This window comes from Pempheris klunzingeri, chromosome 22 (genome assembly GCF_042242105.1).
Source record: "Pempheris klunzingeri isolate RE-2024b chromosome 22, fPemKlu1.hap1, whole genome shotgun sequence".
In the NCBI taxonomy this organism is placed as follows: Eukaryota; Metazoa; Chordata; class Actinopteri; order Acropomatiformes; family Pempheridae; genus Pempheris; species Pempheris klunzingeri.
In genome coordinates this window covers 17,732,298-17,756,831 of record NC_092033.1, presented here as the reverse complement: position 1 = coordinate 17,756,831, position 24,534 = coordinate 17,732,298, and the positions used below count along the sequence as shown (strand labels likewise).

Genomic DNA, 24,534 nt, shown 5'->3' with positions numbered 1-24,534 from the left:
CTCAGAATCAGGTCAAATCTCATGTGCTTCACCGAGATGTAGTTGAACAAACTTTTCCCGGACTCGCGCGCAACCCTGGATTGTTTTCATTTTATCCGGGCCGACAGGAAAACTAGACAATAAAACTTTGGATTTACTGTATGCTAACATCGAGGATGCATGCACCTCACTAACCCTCCCCCCGCTCGGTCAATCAGATCACAACCTCGTCCACCTTCTTCCAGACTACACCCCCTTGGTGAATAAACAACAACCTGTGACGGCACTGAGTTGGTTGGATTGGATACAGATACAACTGATACAATAACAGGTCTAGACAGAGAAGGAGACAGTTAAAGATGGAAACTAATGACATTGGTTGCCAGTGGTTACAGCCAAAGTTAGCTAAACTCCTAGTTTAACTCATGTGCTATTGACAGGACGGCCAGACTGACAACACGCATTGTTGCCGACCCGCTCCACCTGTACTGCTGCTCGGTGCCCACGCCATGTCGGCTCAAAAGCATCAGTCTAACCCATTTTTATGAAGCTGATAATTTATTTAGTGTTTAGATTTGGGGGGGGTTATTTTACTGGAAAAATACTGAGGAAGAGTGTGTGAGTTGCAATAAAAGGTGGGAGATTGGTTTAGAGGAAGGTCAGTTCCATGTTTTTATTTTATAACTTGCAGAAGTTTAGGCACGCACAAAAGCCCTCGGCAACAGAAGCAATCTGACTTATCGCGGTTTCAAGAGGTTGTTCACCAGCGCAAGAAGGCAATGACGTCACCCCAAAACTGGTGGCTCGCTAGTAAGATAGCGTGGTAGAAGTCCCGAAAATCAATTTGTCATATCTGTTGTTTTAAAATCGAGGTGGTTCTGCTAATATGTACGGACGCTACCGGTGCCAAAACACACGCATTTCATTTCCTCTTTAAAACATCATATAGTGTACGTTGTGTATACTATTAACTAACCTAGAGTATGGTTTTATTGCAGATATCAAACTTTTCAAATACCCAGCCCATTTCATTTTTCCAACACATTTCATGTCTTCAGACACCACAACCAGATAAATGGCAGCAGCTCCACTTACGTTCTCACTGTTGTGGTCGGCCTCACTGGGACAGCCGAATAGCTCTCGTCGGAGCAGGTTGCCATCGTACTCCAGAAAGGTGAGATAGAGGTTCCGAAAAAACTCCACGTGCTTGTTCTTTACTCGCAGCTTCTTGGGGGAATTCCAGTGGATCACCTGTGCAGATCAGCCACAGAGAGAGGAGCAGTGCAAGTTTTTATCAGGTCACTGCTGTTATTGTTCTTCTTTCAGCTCTTACAGTGACGGTGCCTGCTACCCTACTGCCACTGAAACGCCTCTCAGTACTTCACCTTCAGCATTTCAAACGTTTCTTTCGTACATGTTCTTCAGCAAAATCGGCCATTTCTGGTTTATTTAAATTGACCTTGGGTTTGACGAGCTCTTATCAACAAAAAAAGGTTCTCGTCAAAACAGATCAGTTTTCACTGAAAGAAAGTTTCTGTTGGCGGAAAAACCTTCCTGTGGCAACCTGACACAGAATAAAAGTCAATATTTGGAGTCTTTGATTTGATTACTTGATATTGTAGCTTCTATAGCCTATAATCTACATTTTATAGTCAGATCAGAGGGTCTGGGGAAATGACTGGCATGCTGCCCCTATTGTCTATCTAGGAGATATTTGAAATGACAGTGAAGAGAGAGGGCTTTAAAACCACCAGTGTCCTGAAACACATCCTTCACACAGAGTATTAGCTGACGGAAGTACATCTTAACAAACGTTAAGTTGAACAGATATGAATTCTCTTTAGGTCCTCTATCAATCAAACTACTAAACAGTAACAGGCAAAGTGTGTGTGTGTGTGTGTGTGTGTGTTCTTGTGCATGCTTTTGTTTGTTGTGGTGCGACTGGTTGAATAGTATTGCTCCTTTTAGGTGCAGTTTTTTTTTTAAGTGCAGTATCTTAGTGTAGGGGTATCTGTGCAATCCTTTGGTGTAGCTGGGGTAAAGGCATCGATGCAATATTTTGCATTTTGTGTGTGTGTGTGTGTGGGGGGGGGGGGGGGGGGGGGGGCATTATGGCTTTTATAGAAGGGCATGCTGACTGTAGTTTGATTGTATGAGTATATGTTCATGTATATAATATTTATACATGAGAAGCCGTTTGCTGCTATGTTCTGTAAAATGCCGAAGACAAATGTCTCAATGGAGACAATAAAGTAATCTGGTCAAATCCTGGACTGAAGGCCTGATCTGATCTAGTTATTGTAACACAGGAAAACAAAAAGGAAATAGCTCGATGTGACCTGTCAAACATCAGATTCAGCCGTTGAAGCTGAACCTATTCGACCCGTTGAGCTGAAACGAACAAAACTAAACTAAACGCTCATATGCTTTTCTAATCAGCTTCAGAGCGCCTAAAGTGCATTTAGTGCTGTGTGCTGTGCGTATCGTCAAGTGAGATAATTTATTTGTTCTTTAGAAGACGTCTTCCTGCATTAAATGTGCACTGTTTAATTTGGCTGTTGGTTTGCTCTCACTGTGAGTCATGTCTGCTTGGGCAGAGGATTATCCATCCATAACCACTTAGCTGTTAATATTTTCACATCAACTCATTTGAAAGATATCGTAATTTATCTCGGAGCAATAATATTAAATGAGTTATGACACTGACAGAGCCGTGAGAATACATCTACAGACATTATTGATCATTAGGGGTGTTGGAGCTTTGAGGTGCAGAAAGACTAAACTAAATCTGTACAGATGGCTGCCTGTCGTGGAGCCGAATCACTTGCCTTGCTGGAAAAGCAGCGGAAATTGTAATAAAAAGGAAAAGCCTTGTGTCACCCAATAATGTAATAATTCCTGGAAAATGTAATAACAGCTGAAAATGTAATAAGATTCACACTTAATTTGACCAAAAATGTAATAAAACCCAATAATGTAATAACTTCACCAATCTGGGTTCTTTTTTTTTTTTTACATCTTTAGTATTGAAAAGAAAGGCAAAAATGTTATTACAGTATATTATCATCTGATATTTTATTATACTGTTGGTCAAGTTATTAGAAATATTATGTTTAATCAAGTTGCAAATGCAAATTTTATTAAATTTTACTGCATTTTCAGGAAATTCCCACATTACTGGGCACTACAAGCCTGACGACAACACATGCTGTTTCATTGTCCGACTACTGCGAGGCACGGACAGCTCTGCCCGTCTCTTGAAACCTGGAAGATGTGGCACTTTTTCATGGTTTACAAAATCCATAATTCTTTTACTCTGCCTACAGTAGAACCAAATGTGTGTCACTTTGAGCGTGGGGCTGCCTGGAGACTCTTGATTAGTGCAGGTCGGGTCTGGTGCGTCTGATGTGACTCACCTTGAGGTCTGACACGTCTTTGTAGCACTTCTCAGAGCGGGTGTGGTCAGACAGCTGGACGTTCCAGAAGCAAGGCAGCTGGTGAACCAGGAACGGGTTCTGTTTGATCACAGCGTTAAAAATGTCCTGTTGACACACACACACACACACACACACACACACAAGCACACAGAGCGTTATGCTTTGCTTTACGCTCCATCACAGTGCTAGTGGTTTAAGTGACTAATCCATATCAAACCTTATCCTACTTATTGCATGGGTTTTAACCTAAAGACCAATTTAACGAGCACAATAAAACAATTGAACACATAACACAATTAAAAACATTCTAACACACGCATTCTCAAATGTACACAGTATGTCAACATACATCCTTCATACATTACTGTCATTTTTTAATCATTGTGATCATTAAATGATTGTTTTGATATGGTGTTGTGCTCTCGCTTATTCAGCAGAAGTAGCAGGGTCTGACTCCACTGATGTGAACACGCCTGGGAGTCACCAGGAAAGCAACCATGGAGATTTGGGTTCCTTCCCAATTCCCCTTGATTATATCCGCATGTCCCCTAACTTGTAACGCTCCACTGACTGATGGTTTGAACAGGGAAACCAGTTCCTTTTAAAGGGTGAAGGAAAGGAATGTGATGCACTGTTGGTGTTTTCAATTTTAAGACATGTTCATGATTTGAAAGGCCTTAATTTTATATTTTGATACTTCAACATTGAGATTTCCCTTTCATTTAACTCTTAGTAGTAGTAGGCGTGGAAATATTCGGTCTCGTGCAAAGTGAAACCTGACAGATCTGGTAAACTTTGAGATCTTTACCAGCACATGAAAATACATTTCTAGAGACGGCTACACAGTACAAATTTGTTCTGTGAGGTTTAAGAGACCATTAAAAGAACTTTGAAAACATGAATAATGAATAATAATCACCACTCGCAGTAGAGGCGGGAAGAATTACTGTAACACATTCTCTCCAGATGTTACTGCCATGGGGCCGGTGTGCTGACTCGTCTGTCTTGTTCGTGTTTTGTTCTTCTCCAGATGTTCGCCCTTTAATTCCTGATGTAAATGCGCAATCGGACTCATAAAAGCTGAATACTCCAAATTGCTTTCAGGAAATGTACTTTGGTTACATCTGGGAGACTTTTTTTGACTGAGATCTTTGGGGGTCCACAAGAGTCTCAGTGACAGACTCTAGCATCCTAATGGGAGCCATAAAAACTCTATAGCCACATAATAAATGCTGCGATAAAGAGGGCTGACAGTCGACTGGAGGAGCTTATACAGCAAGAGGCAGATGGAATGCTCAAATGATTTCCGCAGCCCCATTCATTTTCTTAACTGCATACCTTGCAGGAATTTACTTAATGAAGGTTTAATTAAAACCTCATAAATGCACCTCTCATCTAGATGAGCTCGGAATAGCTCTGAGATAACGGAGAGACCTTTCACCAAGGTCTTGTCTCTGCCCTAGAACACTACACCACTCAAGATAACACCTACCTATGACCTTCGGGGTACACGTATGATCACGCGGGATGAAAGAGGTGCCCGAAATGAAACCTTTGTACGACTTTGTATCCTGAGAATCCTGTATTCTCATTATCCTGGTAATCAGGCCTATATTGGATGGCGCCGTAGATTTATGCCCATTGCCAACGTTCATTGTCAATGCACCCCTACGTAGGGTGTGGAGGTAAGAGTGGTGGATGGGCGCCAAGTGTGTCACATCACAAAAAAGCATTAATAGCTGTTCCAAATGGTCATACTTGAAGGTGGGTGATCATCATAGGGAGATGATAACAGAGGCAAATATGAGGTTAACAGTCAGGCGGTCGTTCAAGCTCAGAAAAAGTTACAGAAAAAGTTGTGAATGAGTTGTGAAGAACGAAAAAGGAGAGCTTGAGGGAGAAGTTCAACCACGCTCACTATCTCAGCCCTGCACAATTGGACAATTAAGTGGGTGTGAATGTTGGATTGTCGGTGTGGGGTGAGAAGGTTTCCGAGGCTATTGGACTACACAGAAAGCAGCTTACTGGCAGCTTAAGTGTAGCCGTGGCCTTTTCCATAACCTTACCATAGCTTAACCAATATTTATTTACCATAACTACACTACTGCTTCTACTACAACCAATACTACTACTACTACTACTACTAATAATAATAATCCTTTCCTTTATTTACGATATCATAGCTGCCATGCCCAGCTGTTGCTCAAAGTTAGAACTAAAAACCTTGGTCACTGACTGCAATCAGTCACGGTGTGAAATAACTTTGCTACACACCATGTTCAAACAGCACTGTTAGACACTCATTTGATTTGGACAAGGTAACATTAAGCAGTCTGCATGCTTCCATCAAAGTGCTTGCCACATTGTTGGACACTGTGGGAAACCTCCTGTCCCCATTCAGGTTGGGGGGCTGCTTCTGTGATTTTCCAAAATTGCCAATCCGGCAAGCACACCCACTTCTACACAGTGATTGATCAGGTGCATGGGGGTCAGAACATATTCAGGGTTTTGAATTGGTCTCTAAAACTCTATTTTTTTTTATTCTTCACACAGTTTTCATGTGTACACGTGCAACAACAGGAATCCCTTTGAGGAGAGAATGCGCCGTTATCCCGATTTATGTGATTTCAAAGACAACAAAGACACACAAAAGATAGAGTTCTCAGAGAGAGATAAGGCAGACAGCGGGATGCAGGCTGAAGGTTTTCACCCAGCCTCCAAGTATGGCCATTCAGAAGTGCCTGAAACACCCTACTTCAGATGTAGTCACATGGCACACTGGATGGGAGACATTTGTTCACTTCTTTGGTTGAAAAAAATAAAAATAAAAAAATCGGACATTTTATTAGGTGGCCCTGCCAATACATGGGGTCCATTCTTCCAGTTTGTACTATACTTGTTGTAGCTTCAGTGATATTCTGTACTGAAAATAACTGGTTTAACTGAACTGAACTGGTTTACAAGGTCATGCAATTTTAGTTTTCTTAATCTTTGTAAATTGTTCCTTTTTTATGTTGTCCTTTTATAGAGGACTAATGTATACCTTTTTACTTTTTATAAATACCCTGATGACAATTGTATACTCTTGCAAAACCCAATAACAACAAAAGACGTGGCCAGGTGACATGTTTGTTTGACGCATACAGAACCATTTACTGCAGCAACATTTCAGATAGCAGTGATGGCAAACTGCAGGGCTTGCCACAGTTTCTAAAATGTGTGGTCAAGCTGGCTCCCGCAGCCAGCAAAAGTGTTTTTGTGATTAGTCCAAGGGAAATGGCAAATTTGAACAGAGGTTCTGATGTATGATGTCGTGTACGTGTATGTTTGTGTGTGTGTGTTTTACCTGGTCTGCCAGGGAGGTGGACAGCATACTCATTAGTTCCCTCTCTGCAGTCAACCTCCACATCTGCTCCCATCTCAACTTTCGGAGACGATCCAGAAGAAGCAAAATCACCCCTGGAAAGCACACACACACACACGTACAGAGATATGGTAGCTTTAGAAACAGAGAGATTAGTATCTAGCTGCCTGGTAAAGGTGATAAAGTCCCATCATGACGCTCTAAATCACAACCGTGTGTTTTTAGAGATAAAGCGGTAGACTTTAAGCTGAAAGACAGACCGGTGCTGGATGGAGAAAACATGCTAAAATCCTCCTGGAACTACAAATCATTCCGAGAAGCTCGTCATTTTTTTCTCCTGCTAACGTTCTTCCCCAACAAACGTGGAAATTCAAAAACAAAGACATTCTTCTCAGTTCCCCGCTAATAAAAGAAATATTGCTGGCTGCTACAAATAAAATCAAGCAGCCAATTTTCAGAGGGAGACATGGTGAATACTTTTTTTTGGACTGGAACAAACAAACCATCTTTCACACCCCGCTGTGCTCCATCTGTTGCCACGGCCACCGCCACAAAGCCGACCAGCCAGGGCTGAACTGGAGACTTTCTGTCAAATTGCTGTTCTGTGTAAGTGCAACACATGCCTTTTATTTCTCAGATCTGCTGTTCAGTCACACGGACAGGACGTTTAAGAGCAGAACGCTGAACCTTTACAACGTGGACGTGTTTCGGTGAGCTTTACGCCGTTCCCGGTGAAATGCGCCCGCTGTGAAATTCACAGAGCTGCAGCGGGTCGTTCTGTTTGTGTTGGGCTGTAGTCAACAGAATGATTATCCACCAAACAGCACAGAGAGAGAGAGCTATAAGTCTCCTGAAGGAAAACACCTGCTAATTTGATGAAGAGAATAAAATATAGGCAGTGAAAAATAATAACAAGGTGTAATGGAATCAAATGAATTCCACTATCAGCTGCTCTGAGGCTCTGTGACATTATAGCCCACGCCTTTTGAGAAAATATTTTTCAATTCAGTTTTTAACAAGCCAGGTGAATGCCAGCACATTCCATCTATGCCTGGGCAAATGCACTAGATTCTTGTGAGGAAAAAAAGAAAAAAAAAAAACAACTTCCTCTTTTCACTGGCTTTTAATTGTGAAGTTCTTCAGAAGAAAAAAGCAAACCATAAAATAAAAATATCTGGACAGCAATCAAATGTTTTGATTGGTGGTGGTAAAAGTTTTGCTTTGTGCATTCAAAGTCACAGTCAATAACAAATAAAAGGTATCATTAAATATTAATTACACATCAGTTGTCAATAACTAACAGCATTTCTATGAATTGCCAAGTGAATTTTAAACAAACTGATCTGGCAAAAATAGATCTAGCGAGTAAAGATCCATTTGTACGCTGGTGTGTATAGTGGACAATAACATAGAGTGTTATGGCAGTAAAGTGACTTCGGGACATAGCCAGACGCAACGAAACCACATTGGAGGTTTCCTGTGACCTTCCTAGTCTACTTCCATCCAGATATGTATTTCCCACAACGAGCACCCTCACAAATCAAGTGCATGCATATAGAATTCATTCACATGATGCATTGTTTTGATCGTAGCCCCACCATGCTGACGTGCTATGATCGCGTCTTCCTGCACTCACCGGTGTTGAAGCCTCTGCCCAGAGCGGGCCAGGGACGATGGTTCTTCCACAGGTTCCCTAGGTACCAGTCACTCTGGTTCTCCACCAGACCCAGGACCTGCTGACCTGAAGACAGCAAACACAACGTCATTACAGCTTCTCACACTTTCGCTTCATCCATGCACACACTTTCATTTATTTGACTGTAATTCATTTTGGCATTATCATTATCCACTACCTCGTATTTATTGTTTTGTAGTGGTGTATTTATTGTGTCCTTGTGTCACTGGCTTACTGTTGTTGGAATTATCTGTGCTACGCTGGCTTACGTGGTACATTTAGGATAATGTACATCTCCACAGCACTAATTCCATCAACAACAAAGTCACGTCTACTCTGAGTTTGTTCTCTTTTAAGGGAAATACTATTTGCTAGACCTAGACCTCCGTGTAATATGGAAATATTATAATTTGTTCAAGACCACTAACGAGCACAACGTTTTTTTCCTCAACTGTTAAATGTCATGCTAATGCAATACCTTGGTTACTTTAAAAAAAAACAAACAAACACAAAGTTAAAAAGTTATGTTATATGTTTATATGTGAGCAACAAATATTGGCTGATATCATCTGAAAGAACAGATATTACTGTTGGTATCAGCCTCCAAAATCTAGCTTTGCTGAACGTTGCAGAAAACGGGAAATAATAAACCTTTTGAGCCACTGGAAGGTTTTCAATGTAAAATGCTTTGCAGGAAGTGTTGAGTTTGAGCCTCATCTATTTCATCTCCTTCATCTCTAGATAAGGAGATAACCGAGTCACTATCTCTAGCTAACTTGGCCGTTCTTGGCTTCTGTACGGTTTGGATTGTGTGCAGACAGAAATAGAGGTTGGCGGGGATCAGCGGCAGACACTTCAGGGTCAACTGCTTCAAGACAGAGCCGGCGGAAACATAATCCCTTCATAAAGTGGGCTTTCGTGTCTGAGTCAACGACAAACTGGGAGGGAACTTTAACTGCCCACTCACAAACGACACACTGCTGTCAATTCAATACTCGGCTCACATGAATTTGAAGTTTCTGGGCAACTAGACAGAAGGTATAAAGACGACGGGAAGGGAGGCGGAATAAAATAAAGAGGAGAGATCCGGGAGATGAAGGGCCGAGAGGGGTAGTGAATATATACGGGCCTTAGGGTGAGCGATTATGAAAGGCAAGCTGGGCAGAGATAAAGGTCGAGGAGATAGGCGTTAGGGAGGAGATAGGAGTGTGGAGAGCGGGTATGGGTGTAGCAGTGGCAGCTTTAATGAAGGCTGTAAGGAAGATTAATGAGAGCTTATTGGAGCAGGCAGCAGAGAGCAGGCAGCCACTTCAGAAAGGGCTGCAAAACAAAGAACACAGATCTGCCACCAAGGTGACGACTGAGCGGAACAATTAGAGCTCGGGAACAAAGCGCTGCTTCTCTTACTGGGACAGACTTCACAGGTGATTCTGCTTTGCTCTGGGTTCATCAAATAGTGCCTGTTTAGCTTAATGTCATCGTCAGCGGTCGTAAGAACAAAATTCTTTTTGCAAATCCCTTCTGTTTATATTCCACTGCATAGTGTTATTAAGGTTAAACAACTTTGTTTGCAATCAGGCAACAACCCTGTGCGATTGCGTAACATTTTAATTATGTTGAATGTCCTTGAAAAACACACACTGGCACTGTATTTAACACCAGCCCTATGAGCTCAGAATCATTATTTCTTAATTACTCAATTACTGCTCTTCCCATGTTGAATATTTTAGAAAACTACTCATTTTTCCGCACAGTTTATATTTCTATTATATTTCTTTTTTCACATGCTGCCTTCTAAATTGCCTTTTATTTATTTTTATCTTTTTACTATTTACACTTAAATTGTTTGGCATTCATTGCGGACAGCAATGAAAGAATTCCATAGTACACGGAAACCTGTTTCCTTACTTACTGTGCATATGATAATAAACACTTTGAATCTTGAATATTAAAAAAAATCAACTCGTGTTGATTGCTGCCAATCTGGGAAAATGGTGACAGTGCTACAACATGTGGTCAACACATATTCAAACAAACCAACAGATCTAAACTTGTTTCATTTAGGAAGGAAGTACAGTGGGTCACAGCTGCTTGAAAGCCAGTCGATAACTTTATCTGTCTGCTGTTTGGTGCTGGGCAGGTAGCATTAAGTGGGTTTAGCAGAGATTCTTTCAGAAATAATCACCAGTTGCGATAGGTGGTCTCTGCATTTGTTTTATATGTCTGCCCACGAGACTGTGTTACAAATCAATCACTCAATCTTTATTTGTACAGCGCCAATTCATAACAGTGTTATCTCCAGACTCTTTCCATAAAGAGCAGGTCTAGACCAAACTCTTTAATTAGAGAGAGACCCAACGATTCAGGAATTCAACATTAAGGATTCAAGAATCCCCACATGAGCAGCATCAGATATTATATTATGTGCAAGATGCAGTCATGAAACTTTACAGGTGTGTAGTTGAGATCAAAATGAAGGTGGAGTTTGAAAATGGGTGTGGTCCAAGTGAGGAAGTCAGGAAGGAGCCATTGCCCCCCTACACTTTATGCCCCTGGCCCACATTTGTTTTAAGCTGCAGATCACACTTTCAACCATTTCCACCCAACCGATCCAGCACAATCTAGATGACATTCAACCTTCATTATCAACGGTTTAGTTCAACAACTAACAGCAGCAACTATAACATGATGCATCTTACACTGGGGAGGCGGAGGCATAGCAAAGCCCCAAGAGGCTCGACCCACTCACTTTCAACTCTGATGTCAACCCACTGGGCCGGTCACATGAAGCATGCTCCGCAGCCAGCTCACACATCAGCCCATCCACTACATTTATCAGAAATAGAATCACTGCCTTTGTGATTTAGATTTTTGATTTAGACACTTACAGCACATATTTGTCAGTTGTGTCCAAGCAGAGAGCGAGAGAGAAGGACGAAGGGTAAACACACAAATTCTATATAAAGACTTATTAGGTCGTGGTGAGCCAAGGAACTTGTACACCTGAATGACAGGATCTCACTCGCCTTACCTCACAAAAGAAGAAGGGAAGGAATGTCTCTGGTTTAGAATATCATCCCAGTAAAACAAGGGAATTCTTCATTCTGCTCTCTACATTCAAACAAAGCTATCAGCCACAGTCACTGCATCAGCTTTTTATTTTTTTTTTATCTCCACAACAGATTAATTCACATTACACTGTTTAGCTACTATTGATCTTGTGATATACTGACTGGCTATCTGGTCTGTGAGCCCCTGAGGGATTAAAGCCAATGCTTGCTATTTAGTGGTTTACAGTCTGGTTCGGAGGTATTACTGAGCGGGACATAATTCCATGTATACATGTCCCACAAAGACACACCTAGCAAACCCCAGACCGTCCATAATCTGTATCCCAGCATGCAGACGGCTAAGTGAGGTTGCGAGTGAGCAGTTCTTAAATTAGCTGTGGAGAGGTACCAGGAGATCAGTGGGAGTTTTTACTGCTGACTCAGTGGTGCTGATACAAGTAACGATGAATGCCAAGGTCAGCCGGCCCAACCTACTCTCCTCACTCCACCATTTCATCCCCCAGATTCCTGCACCTCACATGGAGTATTGATTATAAAAAAAAAAGTAAGGAGATACATTCAACCAATGAGAACTCTCTTAAAGTGATTATGTAACGACTCGTTCGTGTTGAGGCTGGCCATGAGTGGAGTTGTATTGTGATGATATCGTGTTCTTGTTTATCAAGTGATACATAACGGTGGGATGTAGCTCACTGTCGGAAACATTCTTTTGATTATTCTATATGTGACTTTGCATACAGTGATATACTGTATACACTGCATGGAGCCTAATACAATACAATCATTTATCTGGAATTACCAAATTTCCAAAAATAAGGCTTGTACTGTATTTAAGAACAGTATATATGTATAACATCAACAACCTTACTATTGCTAAGCAAGCAAGTTTCTTCAAGTGTGTTTATAGTGTCTTTTAGTCATCTTTTCGTTCGCTTTAGTCAAGTATTAGTCTACAGTTTCTGGTGGCTTGTATAACGTGTTTTGCTGTCAAAGGTGTCTTCCAACATCTTAACTGCAGAAACAGGCTGAAGATTGAGTTACCACAGTTTTATCCTTGACCCAATAGTATTTAAGCAGAGATTTCTCAACACAACTAGTCTGAAAGCATACTTTTTCCAAAGAAAAGGAGCAGTACAAGTGATTATTTTATAACCAGGCTCATCTTATATTCAGGGCAATACAGTATATCGATGTCAGACAAATATGTTATTAATATGGTGATATTGAATGCGAAATTGATCCAGCATTCAATAAAAATGTTGTTTAACCTTCACTGACATGGTTTTTTCTTTCGATCTTTTTTATTTATTACTTCTCTCTACTGTACATATTACACTGCTCGAAGGACACACCACTTCATGTAATAGCACTGGATGTGAAGCAAGCATTGAAGATTGGCAAACATGAATGGACATGAAGGGACCCTGAACATACGGGGTAAATCAAGTTGACAAGGTCATTTACTTGTTAACACAGTGTTCGTTCATCCTACACACACAATATACAGACAAGGCAAGTTGTCATTTGCAATTTTAGGCTCTATAAGAAATAGACTTGACTGTACTTGAATTACTGTGTGTGAGGTTTTGTGTAATGGGAGGGTAGATGGGCGTGAGTGCCAATGGTAGTGTTGGGCTACATGTTTCATTGTGTTTTGACCAAAGGGCTCCCTCTCTGAACTCAATTTCCCAGAGTCCTTTAGTTTCACACGTGTGCTAAACAGCCCTTGACCCAGCTATCCAGCCACCATCGGTCAAAGTGTGGCACATGACCCTACAATCTTAGGTCAACAAAACCAGAGCTCCCCCACAGCTTTTTCTCTCTCTCACTTCTCGTCTGGCCCCCTGAGGGTCTAGCTCCCCAGTCCCACCTCAGCTCTCTTCCCCCTGGGTTCTGGAGCACACTGACGCTGGTGACGAACTCTAACTGGGCATATACAACCCCAATTCACAATGATTTGCAGAGTTCATACACCCATATTCTATTCACAATAGAACATAGCAGATGTTGAAAGTGAGACATTTTACCATTTGATGAAAAATATTAGCTCATTTTGAATTTGATGGCAGCAAGGCATCTTGCAAAATGCTGGAAAAGTAAGTGGTGCTAATAAAAAAAACAGCTGGAGAAGTATTTTGCAACTAATTAGGTTAAATGGCAACAGGTCAGTAACACGAGAGTCTTTCAGAAGAAAAGATGGGCAGAGGTTCACCAATCCCCAGCAAATGGTCTCCTCACTTCCCAGACATTTACACATTGTGCTTTCTGGCTTCTAACATGAGCAAACCAAGGACGGGCTGATTTGTTAGCAGTGATGTGCATTTGCATTTTTCTTTTCTTTATTTGATAGTTGATGGTGTAGGTGTAGTATTTGCACATGCCAAATGGAAGTCAACCATCATCTATTTAATAATGTGTTTTTCATGCAGCATTATATTGTGACGTGTCAAAATGTCTGCTGTGGGAAAGGGTGAATTAAGTTTTGTCAACACACAAATAAAGAACTCCAACAGCCCCAAAAAAAAGGCTAGTTAGGGAGAGTTAGGGAGAGGTAAGTCCCTGTGTCTGTCACTGTGTCCTTGAACGCCAAGTGATCAGCTAAAAAGCATTTCTGTCAAATGAGGTTTGAACTGTTGAAAAATGGAGAAATGATGTTGCATGCATTTAGAAAACTGCAATACACTTAAGTGTTCCTAATTCAAGGACAGGTAGTTGGTAGGTTACACTGCCAGAGCATAATCTGCTGTCAGTTCTGTTGATTGCAGAAGGTGGGGGACTGAGGGAAGGTATGATGTCATAATGTAGTGCAGGGCGTTGTCAGGGCGACCCACTTCTGTCATTTTGAACGCATTCTGAACGCATTTTGCATACTAAGGAGCAGGACGGGTTTGACTTGAGTTCATTTTCTAATTCTTTTTTTTTTTTAAATGGAAATTCTCCCAGCAGATTTGGCCAATTTAGGGAGTAAACATCTGAAAGATCTAAAAGATGTATGATTTGTTTTTAATATCCACAGAATTGAAGGATAGGTTTCACCGGGGAAGCAGCTGAGGAGACAATATTTATAATTCAACATTTCTTAGATTCCTAAGGCCCTGCTGATACCCCAGAGACAATCTACAGAGCTAACTCTCATCTGCAAAGCCTCCCATCATCAATCACCAGCGCAATCACACACGGTTTTTTCCCCTCTTTCCACAGTCTTGGAGCTCACCTGTTTGTAACATTTAAAAAAGCCAACATCAACCAGAGGACTAAGACATGGCCAACAGGCTACTGACTAAATGAGTAAATACGCTATGTATGCCATGGTTTGAATAGAAAGTGGGTTTTTGGAAAAGCCATGGAAGCAGAGATACTTCAGTGCTGCAGCACCACACAGCTGTTACTTAACGGTACCTTTGTGCCAATAGTCTTTAGTGGCATTTTCACTGAACAGCCCAGTGGTTGGCTTGTGGTTAATCAACCATGTCTGTGCAAGCAGAGTAAAGAAAAGGGAGCCTGCAGGGGTGCTAACTCTGTCTCAATAAACCCTTGCAACGTTACCTGGAAACTGGTCAGAACACCGTCTAAAGGACTAGTACAAACACAGATATCAGCACTTTCATTTTTATATTCATTGATTTATCAATACTAATTGAAAATAAAACTATTTCTTAATCCTACAGAGGCTGCAGTGTTCATCACACTACACGATATGAAAGTATTGGACAATCATACTGACAATGTATAGTTTATAGTTTGGGTTCGGAGGGCAGACACCCTCTCTACATTTAAGAGTAGACTAAAAACCTTCCTTTGTGATAAAGCCTATAGTTTAGGGCTGGATCAGGCCTTAGACCAGCCCCTAGTTATGCTGCTATAGGCTCAGACTGCCGGGGGACTCCCATGATGCACTGAGCTCCTCTATTCTCTCTCCTCCTCTTCCTCTCCATCATTATGTCTCATGTCCGCCTAATGTCTGCCACTAACTTGCTATCTTCCCTGGAGCCTTTCTGTGCTTTCTCATCTCTCTGGTTCCTGTGGATCCTGGTCCTGGTCCTGGTCCTGCTGATGTGGTTCTCTGGCTTCATGAATCACTGCTGTGGATCGTCGGCCACTCGTCATGTTTTTCAATAATATCATACTGCTAATCTGTTAGTCACACTCCTATTGTTAGTGCTATAGTCACTGCTAGTACGTTGGTTGCTGTTTGTGTTGTCTGTCTCTCTCTCCAACCTCCACCCAACGCTGACCCCTACAGAAGCCGCCCACATTGAGCCTGGTTCTGTTCGAGCTTTCTTCCCGTTAAAGGGGAGTTCTTCCTGCCACTGTTGCTCAATATAATATCTGATGCTGCTCATGTGGGGATTCTTGAATCCTTCATGTTGAATTCCTGAATCGTTGGGTCTCTCTCTAATTAAAGAGTTTGGTCTAGACCTGCTCTTTATGGAAAGAGTCTTGAGATAACGCTGTTATGAATTGACGCCCTAACCCTAACCCTAAGGTCATGGAGTGTCTGAAATGGAAAGGGATCACATTTTGTGGAGAATGACAATCTTGCCATCACATTTGAATATCTCTCCACAGCGTAGGTGACAGAAAAAGTTCTTTGTAATTGCTTATGGTGCATATGTCGTGGCAAAGTGTGGAGAGCTGTAAAACTATCTCAGTCCGTAAATCACATGCACACGTATGAATGTGTGCAAGAAACTGCAAATGTGGACAAAGATTTATAATTTACCAGAATCTGTAAATTATTCAGCTCTACCTCAAACACACCTCTCAACTGGCTTTCTTTTTACGTGCTACTCTCCTGAAATGCCTTGGATATGTATATTAGTGGGTGTTCTGTTTGCTGCTCAAGTTTCACTTTGGCCGAAAAAGGGTTCTGAATTTCCAAGACAAACTCAACTCAACAACAACTCAACTTGCTACACGAACTCCAAAAGTGTGAAAATGTAAAATCTAAAAACACTATCCAGCTCCACGGAACAAGGATGGTTTAATGGCTAATTCAACAATTTCATCAGATCCAAACTTAAATTTGTGTTTGGCTCTTGCTTTGATATATATATTTATCCTTTAAATTGAGGCTCAGACATTTGATTTTATTATCTCTTCACTTTCATCACTACCTCTCAATTCCAAACTTTCCATCTCAGTTTTATGCTGTTCTTTACACTACAAGATTTACTACTGATTTACTGCTGATCATCTAAGACAGTACCTAGTTTAACAAATGCTATACTCTAGTTGCAGTATGTATGACTTCTGCTTGAACAAGGAGTAGGTCCTCAGTTAAAGCTATGCAGGGGCACTGACAGCTTATTTAGTAGATGGCAGGATACAGCACTATATCTAGGTGACCACTCTCGAATGAGTTTTGCCACCAGGGAAAGATAAGTGAAGGAAAAGGTCCTGTTTGCGGGAGCGTTAGGCCCGTGGCTGCAGGATGCTAGATGGGTTACAATCCCAGTGTCAGTGTACAGGGCTCGTTCCAGCTCACCAGGTTTGTGGAAAGACTCCATCACACCAGTGATGGGCAATTACTGCTTACGTCAATCAAAATGATATCAAGCCAAGGCCCTCTTCACTGATAACGTTCTGTTTCCCTTTGCCCGACTACAACTCTACTCTCCCTGCCTCCAATTCTGCTGTCTCTCACATCAAAACAGATTTTTAGGGGTAAATGGTAGACAACAAAGATAAAACAAGGAAAGTAGAATCTGTAAGATAAGCTGCAAAATGGGTTTCTTTGACGCCATTGTCAAAGCGTCATTATGTCTTTAAGAATTATTTTAACTGTGTGATCACACCAGAAGATTTGAGGAAAAGCAGTGGCAAGCAGCCTTTCAGTTCAATGAGCCTTGGTGACAAGAACCAGAGGCAGTCGCCATGGCAGCAGGAAGGACTGAATTGCCACTACCCAGACTGATGACTTGACTGAGGTTTTATTTAATTATCCACAACATACTGATGCGGCAACCAATTTCACTTGTGGATTACACTCTCTGATAAGACGACAACTGTCTGTGACACAATCTGAAGCAACATGAAATGGATTAAAAGCTGGATCTTCCGGATAGTTCTTGTGAATTGACCTTTGAAAATGACATCCTGGCTTAACCCGGTGCAGCTCATACAAAAGCCTCTTCTCAACGTGACGGTAATTGCAGGGAATCAACCACTTGGTGACGACTGATTACTTTCATTTTGATTCACTAAGAAAACAAAAGCACAGAGTTCTTCTCGACTCAACTGCGTAACAGTTCTTTAAACAAAATGGATGAAAAACCGATCGTAGAGTCAACACCTTCCCGGCTCTCTATGACAGAACTTTAACAAGCTGCCTGAACTTTAATAAGAGAAACCATGCGTGAAATCACGTTGCTTGAAAATGAACAACTTCAGCAGCAGGTAGTAGACTGGCAGAAAGTAATTGCCCTATCAGAGTTAAGTTGGTAAATTACGTGCTCAACTGTCACATCATTTATCACAACCCACAAGCTTCAAGCTTGTGAGAAAGCAGGAGACAGACTGCCACTTTGCATCCAAAATGACACAGAGTGTAAACTCAGTCCGTGCCATTTTTGTGTATAGCTATTGTAACCCCCAGTAGTTTCCATCTTATTAAAACGCACATACCATCCTAGCATAGCAGTATAAAGGAATTGCCAACAAATTGTATTTCCTGCTCCTTACACTACCACATCAGTCTAGTACTAAGGTAAAATGCCAAAGAGAGACTGTAATCTCCAGACTTTCCTAGTGTGGGTAAAGGTGCTACATGTTTGCATGATGCTTTGGGTGGTAAAAGACTTCTCTGGTGCTGTGGTGCTGAGTGAAGGTGACAGCAAATTCATGATTCATTCATTCACGGCGGCAGCAGGCGTGGTGTTGTCCCCCACCAATGATTTATAAAACAAAGAAAAGAATGTGTCTTTATGTCTAATTTATGTCTTTGTCGTGAGAGGGTTGGGCTGAACAAACAGATTTCCAGGACTGCCTTTTTCCATCTACGTAATGTTGCTAAAATCAGATTTGATACATTTTAACTATGAATGATGCAGAAAAATTAGTCCACTCATTTGGTGGACACTAGGTTGGACTATTGTAACTCCTTATCATCAGGCTGCTCCAATAAGTCCTTAAAGACTCTCCAGCTGGTCCAGAACGCTGCTGCTCGTGTTCTGACGAGAACTAAGAGAAGAGACCACATTTCTCCTGTACTGGCTTCTCTTCACTGGCTTCCAGTAAAATCTAGAATAGAGTTTAAAATCCTTCTCCTTACCTACAAGGTTCTTAATGTTCAGGCTCCTTCATATCTTAAAGAGCTCATAGTACCGTACTACCCCACTAGAGCACTGTGCTCCCAGACTGCAGGTCTACTGGTGGTTCCTAAAGTCCTCTAAAGTAGTGATGGAGCCAGAGCTTTCAGCTATCAGGCTCCTCTCCTGTGGAATCTCCTTCCAGTTTGGGTTCCCATGATGCACTGGGCTCCCCTCTCCTCCTCTTCCTCTCCATCCTTCTGCTTCATGTCTCAATGTCTTTAATGTCTGTTACTAACTTGCTATCTTCCCCGGAGCCTTTCTGTGCTTTTCTCATCCCTCAGGTTCCTGTGGATCCTGGTCCTGGTTCTCCTGCTGTGGTTCTCTGGTTCCTGTGGATCCTGGTCCTGGTTCTCCTGCTGTGGTTCTCTGGTTCCTGTGGATCCTGGTCCTGGTTCTCCTGCTGTGGTTCTCTGGCTTCATGAATCACTGCTGAGGATCATCAGCTACCGACACTTTTTACTGATATTAGTCCTGTTATTATTATTCAGATATTAACTATTGTCAGGTTTTTCACTGTTACCATATTGCTCATTATTGGTCATATTCCTACTTCTTGAATTCTTAATGTTGAATTCCTGAATCGTTGGGTCTCTCTCCTAATTAAAGAGTTTGGTCTAGACCTGCTCTTTATGGAAAGCGTCTTGAGATAACACTGTTATGAACTGACCCTATATAAATAAAGATTGATTGATTGACTGATTAAAATGTATTCATTAGTCTGTCAGAGTAGTTGTACAAAGATATTGACAAAAACACAGAGGGAGTGAATGCATGGTAAATCCTATCCACGAGTGTTTGGCTCTCACTCAGTAGTGGCGCACCCCCACTGCAGAATTATCAGCACCACTGCTAAATCCTCCCTCACCCCATTCTTCAAACGACATCTACGTAGTGTGGCGAGTGAAAGGTTAAGCGAGAGCAAGAAAAGTGACAGTGAATGTGAGTGAAGCAGAGGAAAAAAGATTAGCAGTAAGCATTTAATCAGGCTACAGCGTGTCAGCTAATGAATGCTGCCGCTTCTCAAGACCAAGAGAAGTCTGCAGTTTCGATAACTGCTGGAAAAAGAGAAGAGGTTTATCCTTGCAGACATCTCCCCTGTGCTTCCAACCTGTTGGTCTGTTGTCTGAGCAGATGCAGCCAGTTTCGTTGGTGGAAGAGTTGCAGCAGCCAACAGCCAACGGCCAATTTACACTACATGTTCAGTGTAGCCTGCCTGTAACAGTAAAGTTAAGTTTTTTTTTAGCTGCAATGTAATGTCAGCTAATTTTATTGGAAGGAATGATAATAAATCCCCTTAGATACATGGTATTACTACCTTCTTGTTCAGCGTACAGAAGAGATGCAAACTACACACTTTGTAAGCTTTTTGTGTGTGTGAGAGTCACAAAAAGACCAATACCAACAATTAATTGATCAGAATAAGTATAGTGTTGCCTGTGGAACTAAAGCGCAGATCTGCCCTGCTCATTACTGTGCACAAATCAACTGCGTGTACATCAATCTGCCCCCACAAGGGAAGATTTTTAAATGTATTTTTTGTTTATTTCTATTTCTAGTTCTAATTGTGAAAGATGGATTTTACTGTGAGTGGCCCCTTCCTATTCCCTTCTGAAGCAGGCAAGCAACTTTCAACCACATCTCAGTGTTCACCAGTGAATAGTGTTTGCTCAGTTTTCATGGAAATACCTCAGATGTGTCAGTCGGTCTTGGGTTTGGATTTTAACTTAAAGAGCAGTGTTTCATTCATAATGGCATCTGAGGTGCTCCCATGCAAAATCCTTAACTTCTTAACATCCACCATTTTCCTGGAATTTTCTCACCCTTATTTTGTTAAGCATGTGGCTAAGACAGAACCCAAACTAGTCGGTTAAAACATGGCTCAAAAAAGGTATTTCTGGTTCTCACCTGCAAGGCATATTTGAAAAACAGAAAATACAAAATTCCAGACACCCAGGCCTAGATGTCTGGTGGTGGATTTTAAGAGGTTAAGGCCTTGGGATGCTCCATGCTTGTTTACTACCCAGTGCAACACAATGAATGTTTTCAAGTAAAGACGTAGTTATTTTTCACCATGCTGAGACTACAAACACACACTCACATGAGAAAAGAGAAATACAAGAAATAAGTGGCCTCAAGCTGCATGCTGTATTGTACTTGGTGCACACTGCACACTGGCCTCAAATTTGTCAATGTGGCAAAGGTCATGGACTGTACTCTGCCAAGGGCATGGTATATGGGAATGAGGCTCAAATGAAATATGAGGTCTTGGGTGAAGCTCTAATTTCCCAGGGGCTCCACACCTAACCCCAGAATTTCTGCTGATTAGAATTGGAGGGTTAAGTCTAATTCCAGACGGGCACCAGTGATTTCTGAAAATGGATAGATAAATCGCATACATCATCATTACTGGGTGGCCACGGAGCCCATCAGAAAAACATATGATCAGCAGTGAGGGAGTAGAAGTGGCAGACATTCGACATTTCACTTTGCCGAGTGCTGCCAGGGTCGGACGGAGAACACAGGAGAGAAGCTGAAAGAAAGGGCCTGCGGGCAAGCAAGGAAAATAATCCATAAAATAGACATAACAATTAATTGACAATGTGACCAAACCAGCTGTGAAATATGGGTCCACTCTGCCAACGATTACACTAGATTGGACAAACATGTCCTGCATGCAAAGTTCTGTGGGACCAAATCTCCTGAGAACAAAGCCAAACAATTCGTACATGTTAAGATTGATGTACACTGAAAATCCACATCCAAAGACTTAATTCATGGAAGTGTCGAAGTGTCTTAGAGACGCACTAAGATGTGAGGCTCTTTAAACCTGGACTTTCACTGTGAGAATGTTTGTTATAGTGCAAACCCAAGTTCACCTTGCCAGAGAGACAGATGACAAAAAAACATACAGGAAAGTTCAAAAATGATTTACAAATACAAAACAAATTCCTATCAGAGTTAAAGTAAAAATACAAAATACTGGCATTTATTTGCTTCAACTACAGTGAGATCCAGGTTTTAAAAGCTCATCTTATAATAATAAGCCTCCCTTTTTTCTAGTCCTGTTTTGCTATTAATGCAAACTCAAGACTTCCTCCACGTTTGCCTATTGTCATGATAAAGTCAGTATTTGCACAGCACTGACTTCATCAGTACAACAACAGTGTCATGTCATACCCACCATTCTGCTGCTCCCATTTCTTTCAACACACATACTGATTACTATACTAATTTTTTCCTTTTGCTTCATTGGTTCTCTTTTCTGATTGCTGTTAAGCTACTAAAAATAGCAAATGTAATGAAATAAGCAATAAGCAAATTAAATAAAAAAATGTCATCGCGAATTAGAACGGCATTTCTCACAAAAGAAAGTCCGAGAGCAGCACAGTGGTGGGTATGACATCCCTACTGATGTGCTGTCTAGATGTACATTTTAATCAATTTACCATACATACAATGACATTTTGAATCATTGTATACACACAGATAAGGACAATAAATTGCCAAATTGGATTTAAAAAGGACTCCAGACCCGCTTTCACACTGATGTTCAATAACGGCTGGTGGGGTGGTAATGGTGTGACCAGTGAGTGAACCAGCCCCAAGATACTTAACGTAGCACTGACTGAGAGAACGCTGATGGTTCAGAGGCCCGGCTACCTACGGTTATGAAATCTTGGAATGCTTCATTACTCTTGATTTGTGTTGATGCTAGTTAGAGAATGAGAAAGGTGAAAAGGTAAAGGGCAAATTATACTTTCCTCACCTGCAATCATAAAAAGTCCACGTGATAAAAAAGCTGTGAACGATTGTACACAAGACAAACTTTTGGCAGTGTGGGCTGCCATAAATGCAACACCTGTGCTCCACCAACGGCACATGTGCTGGATAAGCATAATGGAAAATTGTAAATTTACTGTAAATTTGTGGAAAGCCTCTGAAAAGAACTGCATGTGCGGATACCCCTGCTGTCTGTTTGGGAGCTAATTAGTTCATTATCAGTCAACTAAAAAATGTACACAAGGTAAAAAGGAGAGACTGTTTGGGAATTACAACAAGAACTGGAGTTTCTGGTCTCAGATCAGTCAACGGGCCTTTACAGCTCTGTTGAATAAGAACATTGACTATATTTACTATGAGTGGATGATGAGAATCCCACCCCAATTGGCTGCTGGACTGTCAGAACGTCTAAATCAGAATCTTCAAGTCACAAGGAGGGAGCACTTACTACAAACCATTCAACACCTTAACGTCTCTGCCGGTTCACCCTAAAGACGGGACTCCCCCCTGAGAAGAGGACACGTCGTCATGACGTCACATGTGACGGCTGTAGGGAACACTATCTGTGATACAACATGGACCCTGGACAGACATCAGCTGGTCAAAGGTCACTGCGCAGGAGTCGGTGGAAAGACCAAGGAGGAAGAAAGATGAAGGGCATTCAGAGACAGGTGTTACCTTCCTCGCCCATATACAGCATAACCATTTACTACAGAATGTAAAGAACCATCTTCATGACAAGACCCCATGGATGAAGACTGTGAGCTGTAGTGGGAGGCTCCAGAAAAACCTAGGTTTAAACCTAGCAGAGTTTGAATAGAATCAAAGCAAAAAGTTTGAGTGGGACGACGCAGCCAATAGATGATGAGAAGTTGAGGGAGCAGTGTTGGTACATAAAAGACAAAGCGAGCGAGGAAAAGCGAGATTAGGTTCCTGTAGGAGACTGCTACAGTAGCACAATTACCTGAGCAGGAGAGATCAACACAGACTGCTGACTGGAGACAATGCCAATATTTGACTGATAAAGAATCCCACTGCCACTCAGACATACACAGCAGCGTGTTAAATAAAGATAATATATAATGGAACTTCATCCTTATTTACAGGGAGCTGATAGAAGTAACAGTGTGCTAGAGGTATCTGAGCTGTTGCAGGGACCACACCCTACAAAAGACACGTGGGAATCTGTCACTGTGTTGATTTGGAAGTAAATGTCGGCCAAATCCACTGTTGATACACCTCCTTCACCTCCTTCACCTCCATCACCTCCTGCTGCGACTCTGTTGTAGCTTCTTTTCTTAACCACTGCACCTGCATTACCTATCAGACACTACTCAAAGTGCTTTCCCCCCCCTTATTCACCCTTTCACACCCCATTCATACAGGAGCAAGTGTCTTGCCCGAGGAAACTTCAACATGCAGACTTGGAGGCGCTGGGGTGCCGAACCGCCGATCTTCAGAGTGACAGACAACCCACACTACTTCTGAGCCACAGCCACCGCCACTCCACTTCTAAGTGATCGGAATTGATGAACAGAGAAGACAAAAGACAGTGGGAGTAGCTAAGTTGTATGACGTGACTGCTGTACTGATGGAATGAGCGCTGTGGAAATATACACAATGCTGAATTTACCATGCGTGCCATTACAGGTAAGGACCCAATGGTTGCTCTGGCCTTTACTCAGAGCTGACTGTTAATATTGGCCACTATTATTTGAGAGTAGGTGACCATTTATATACTGTGGATCCTGGTCCTGGTCCTGGCCCTGCTGATGTGGTTCTCTGGCTTCATGAATCACTGCTGCGGATCGTCGGCCACTCGTCATGTTTTTCAATGCTACCATACTGCTAATTTATTAGTCACACTCCTATTGTTAGTGCTATAGTCACTGCTAGTACGTTGGTTGCTGTTTGT

General features: G+C 41.8%; 1 protein-coding gene across 1 annotated transcript in view; it reads right to left on the bottom strand.

The window, feature by feature from the left end:
• The window catches only part of large1 (LARGE xylosyl- and glucuronyltransferase 1), an 85,308-nt gene that overhangs the window by 16,882 nt on the left and 43,892 nt on the right, over window positions 1-24,534 (bottom strand). The window contains exons 7-10 of the mRNA XM_070853662.1: window positions 8,417-8,521; window positions 6,763-6,875; window positions 3,396-3,521; window positions 1,075-1,230 (exon numbers count right to left, since the gene is read on the bottom strand). Of these exons, the coding sequence (XP_070709763.1) occupies window positions 1,075-1,230; window positions 3,396-3,521; window positions 6,763-6,875; window positions 8,417-8,521 (500 nt within the window). The remainder of the gene's footprint in view (window positions 1-1,074; window positions 1,231-3,395; window positions 3,522-6,762; window positions 6,876-8,416; window positions 8,522-24,534) is intronic.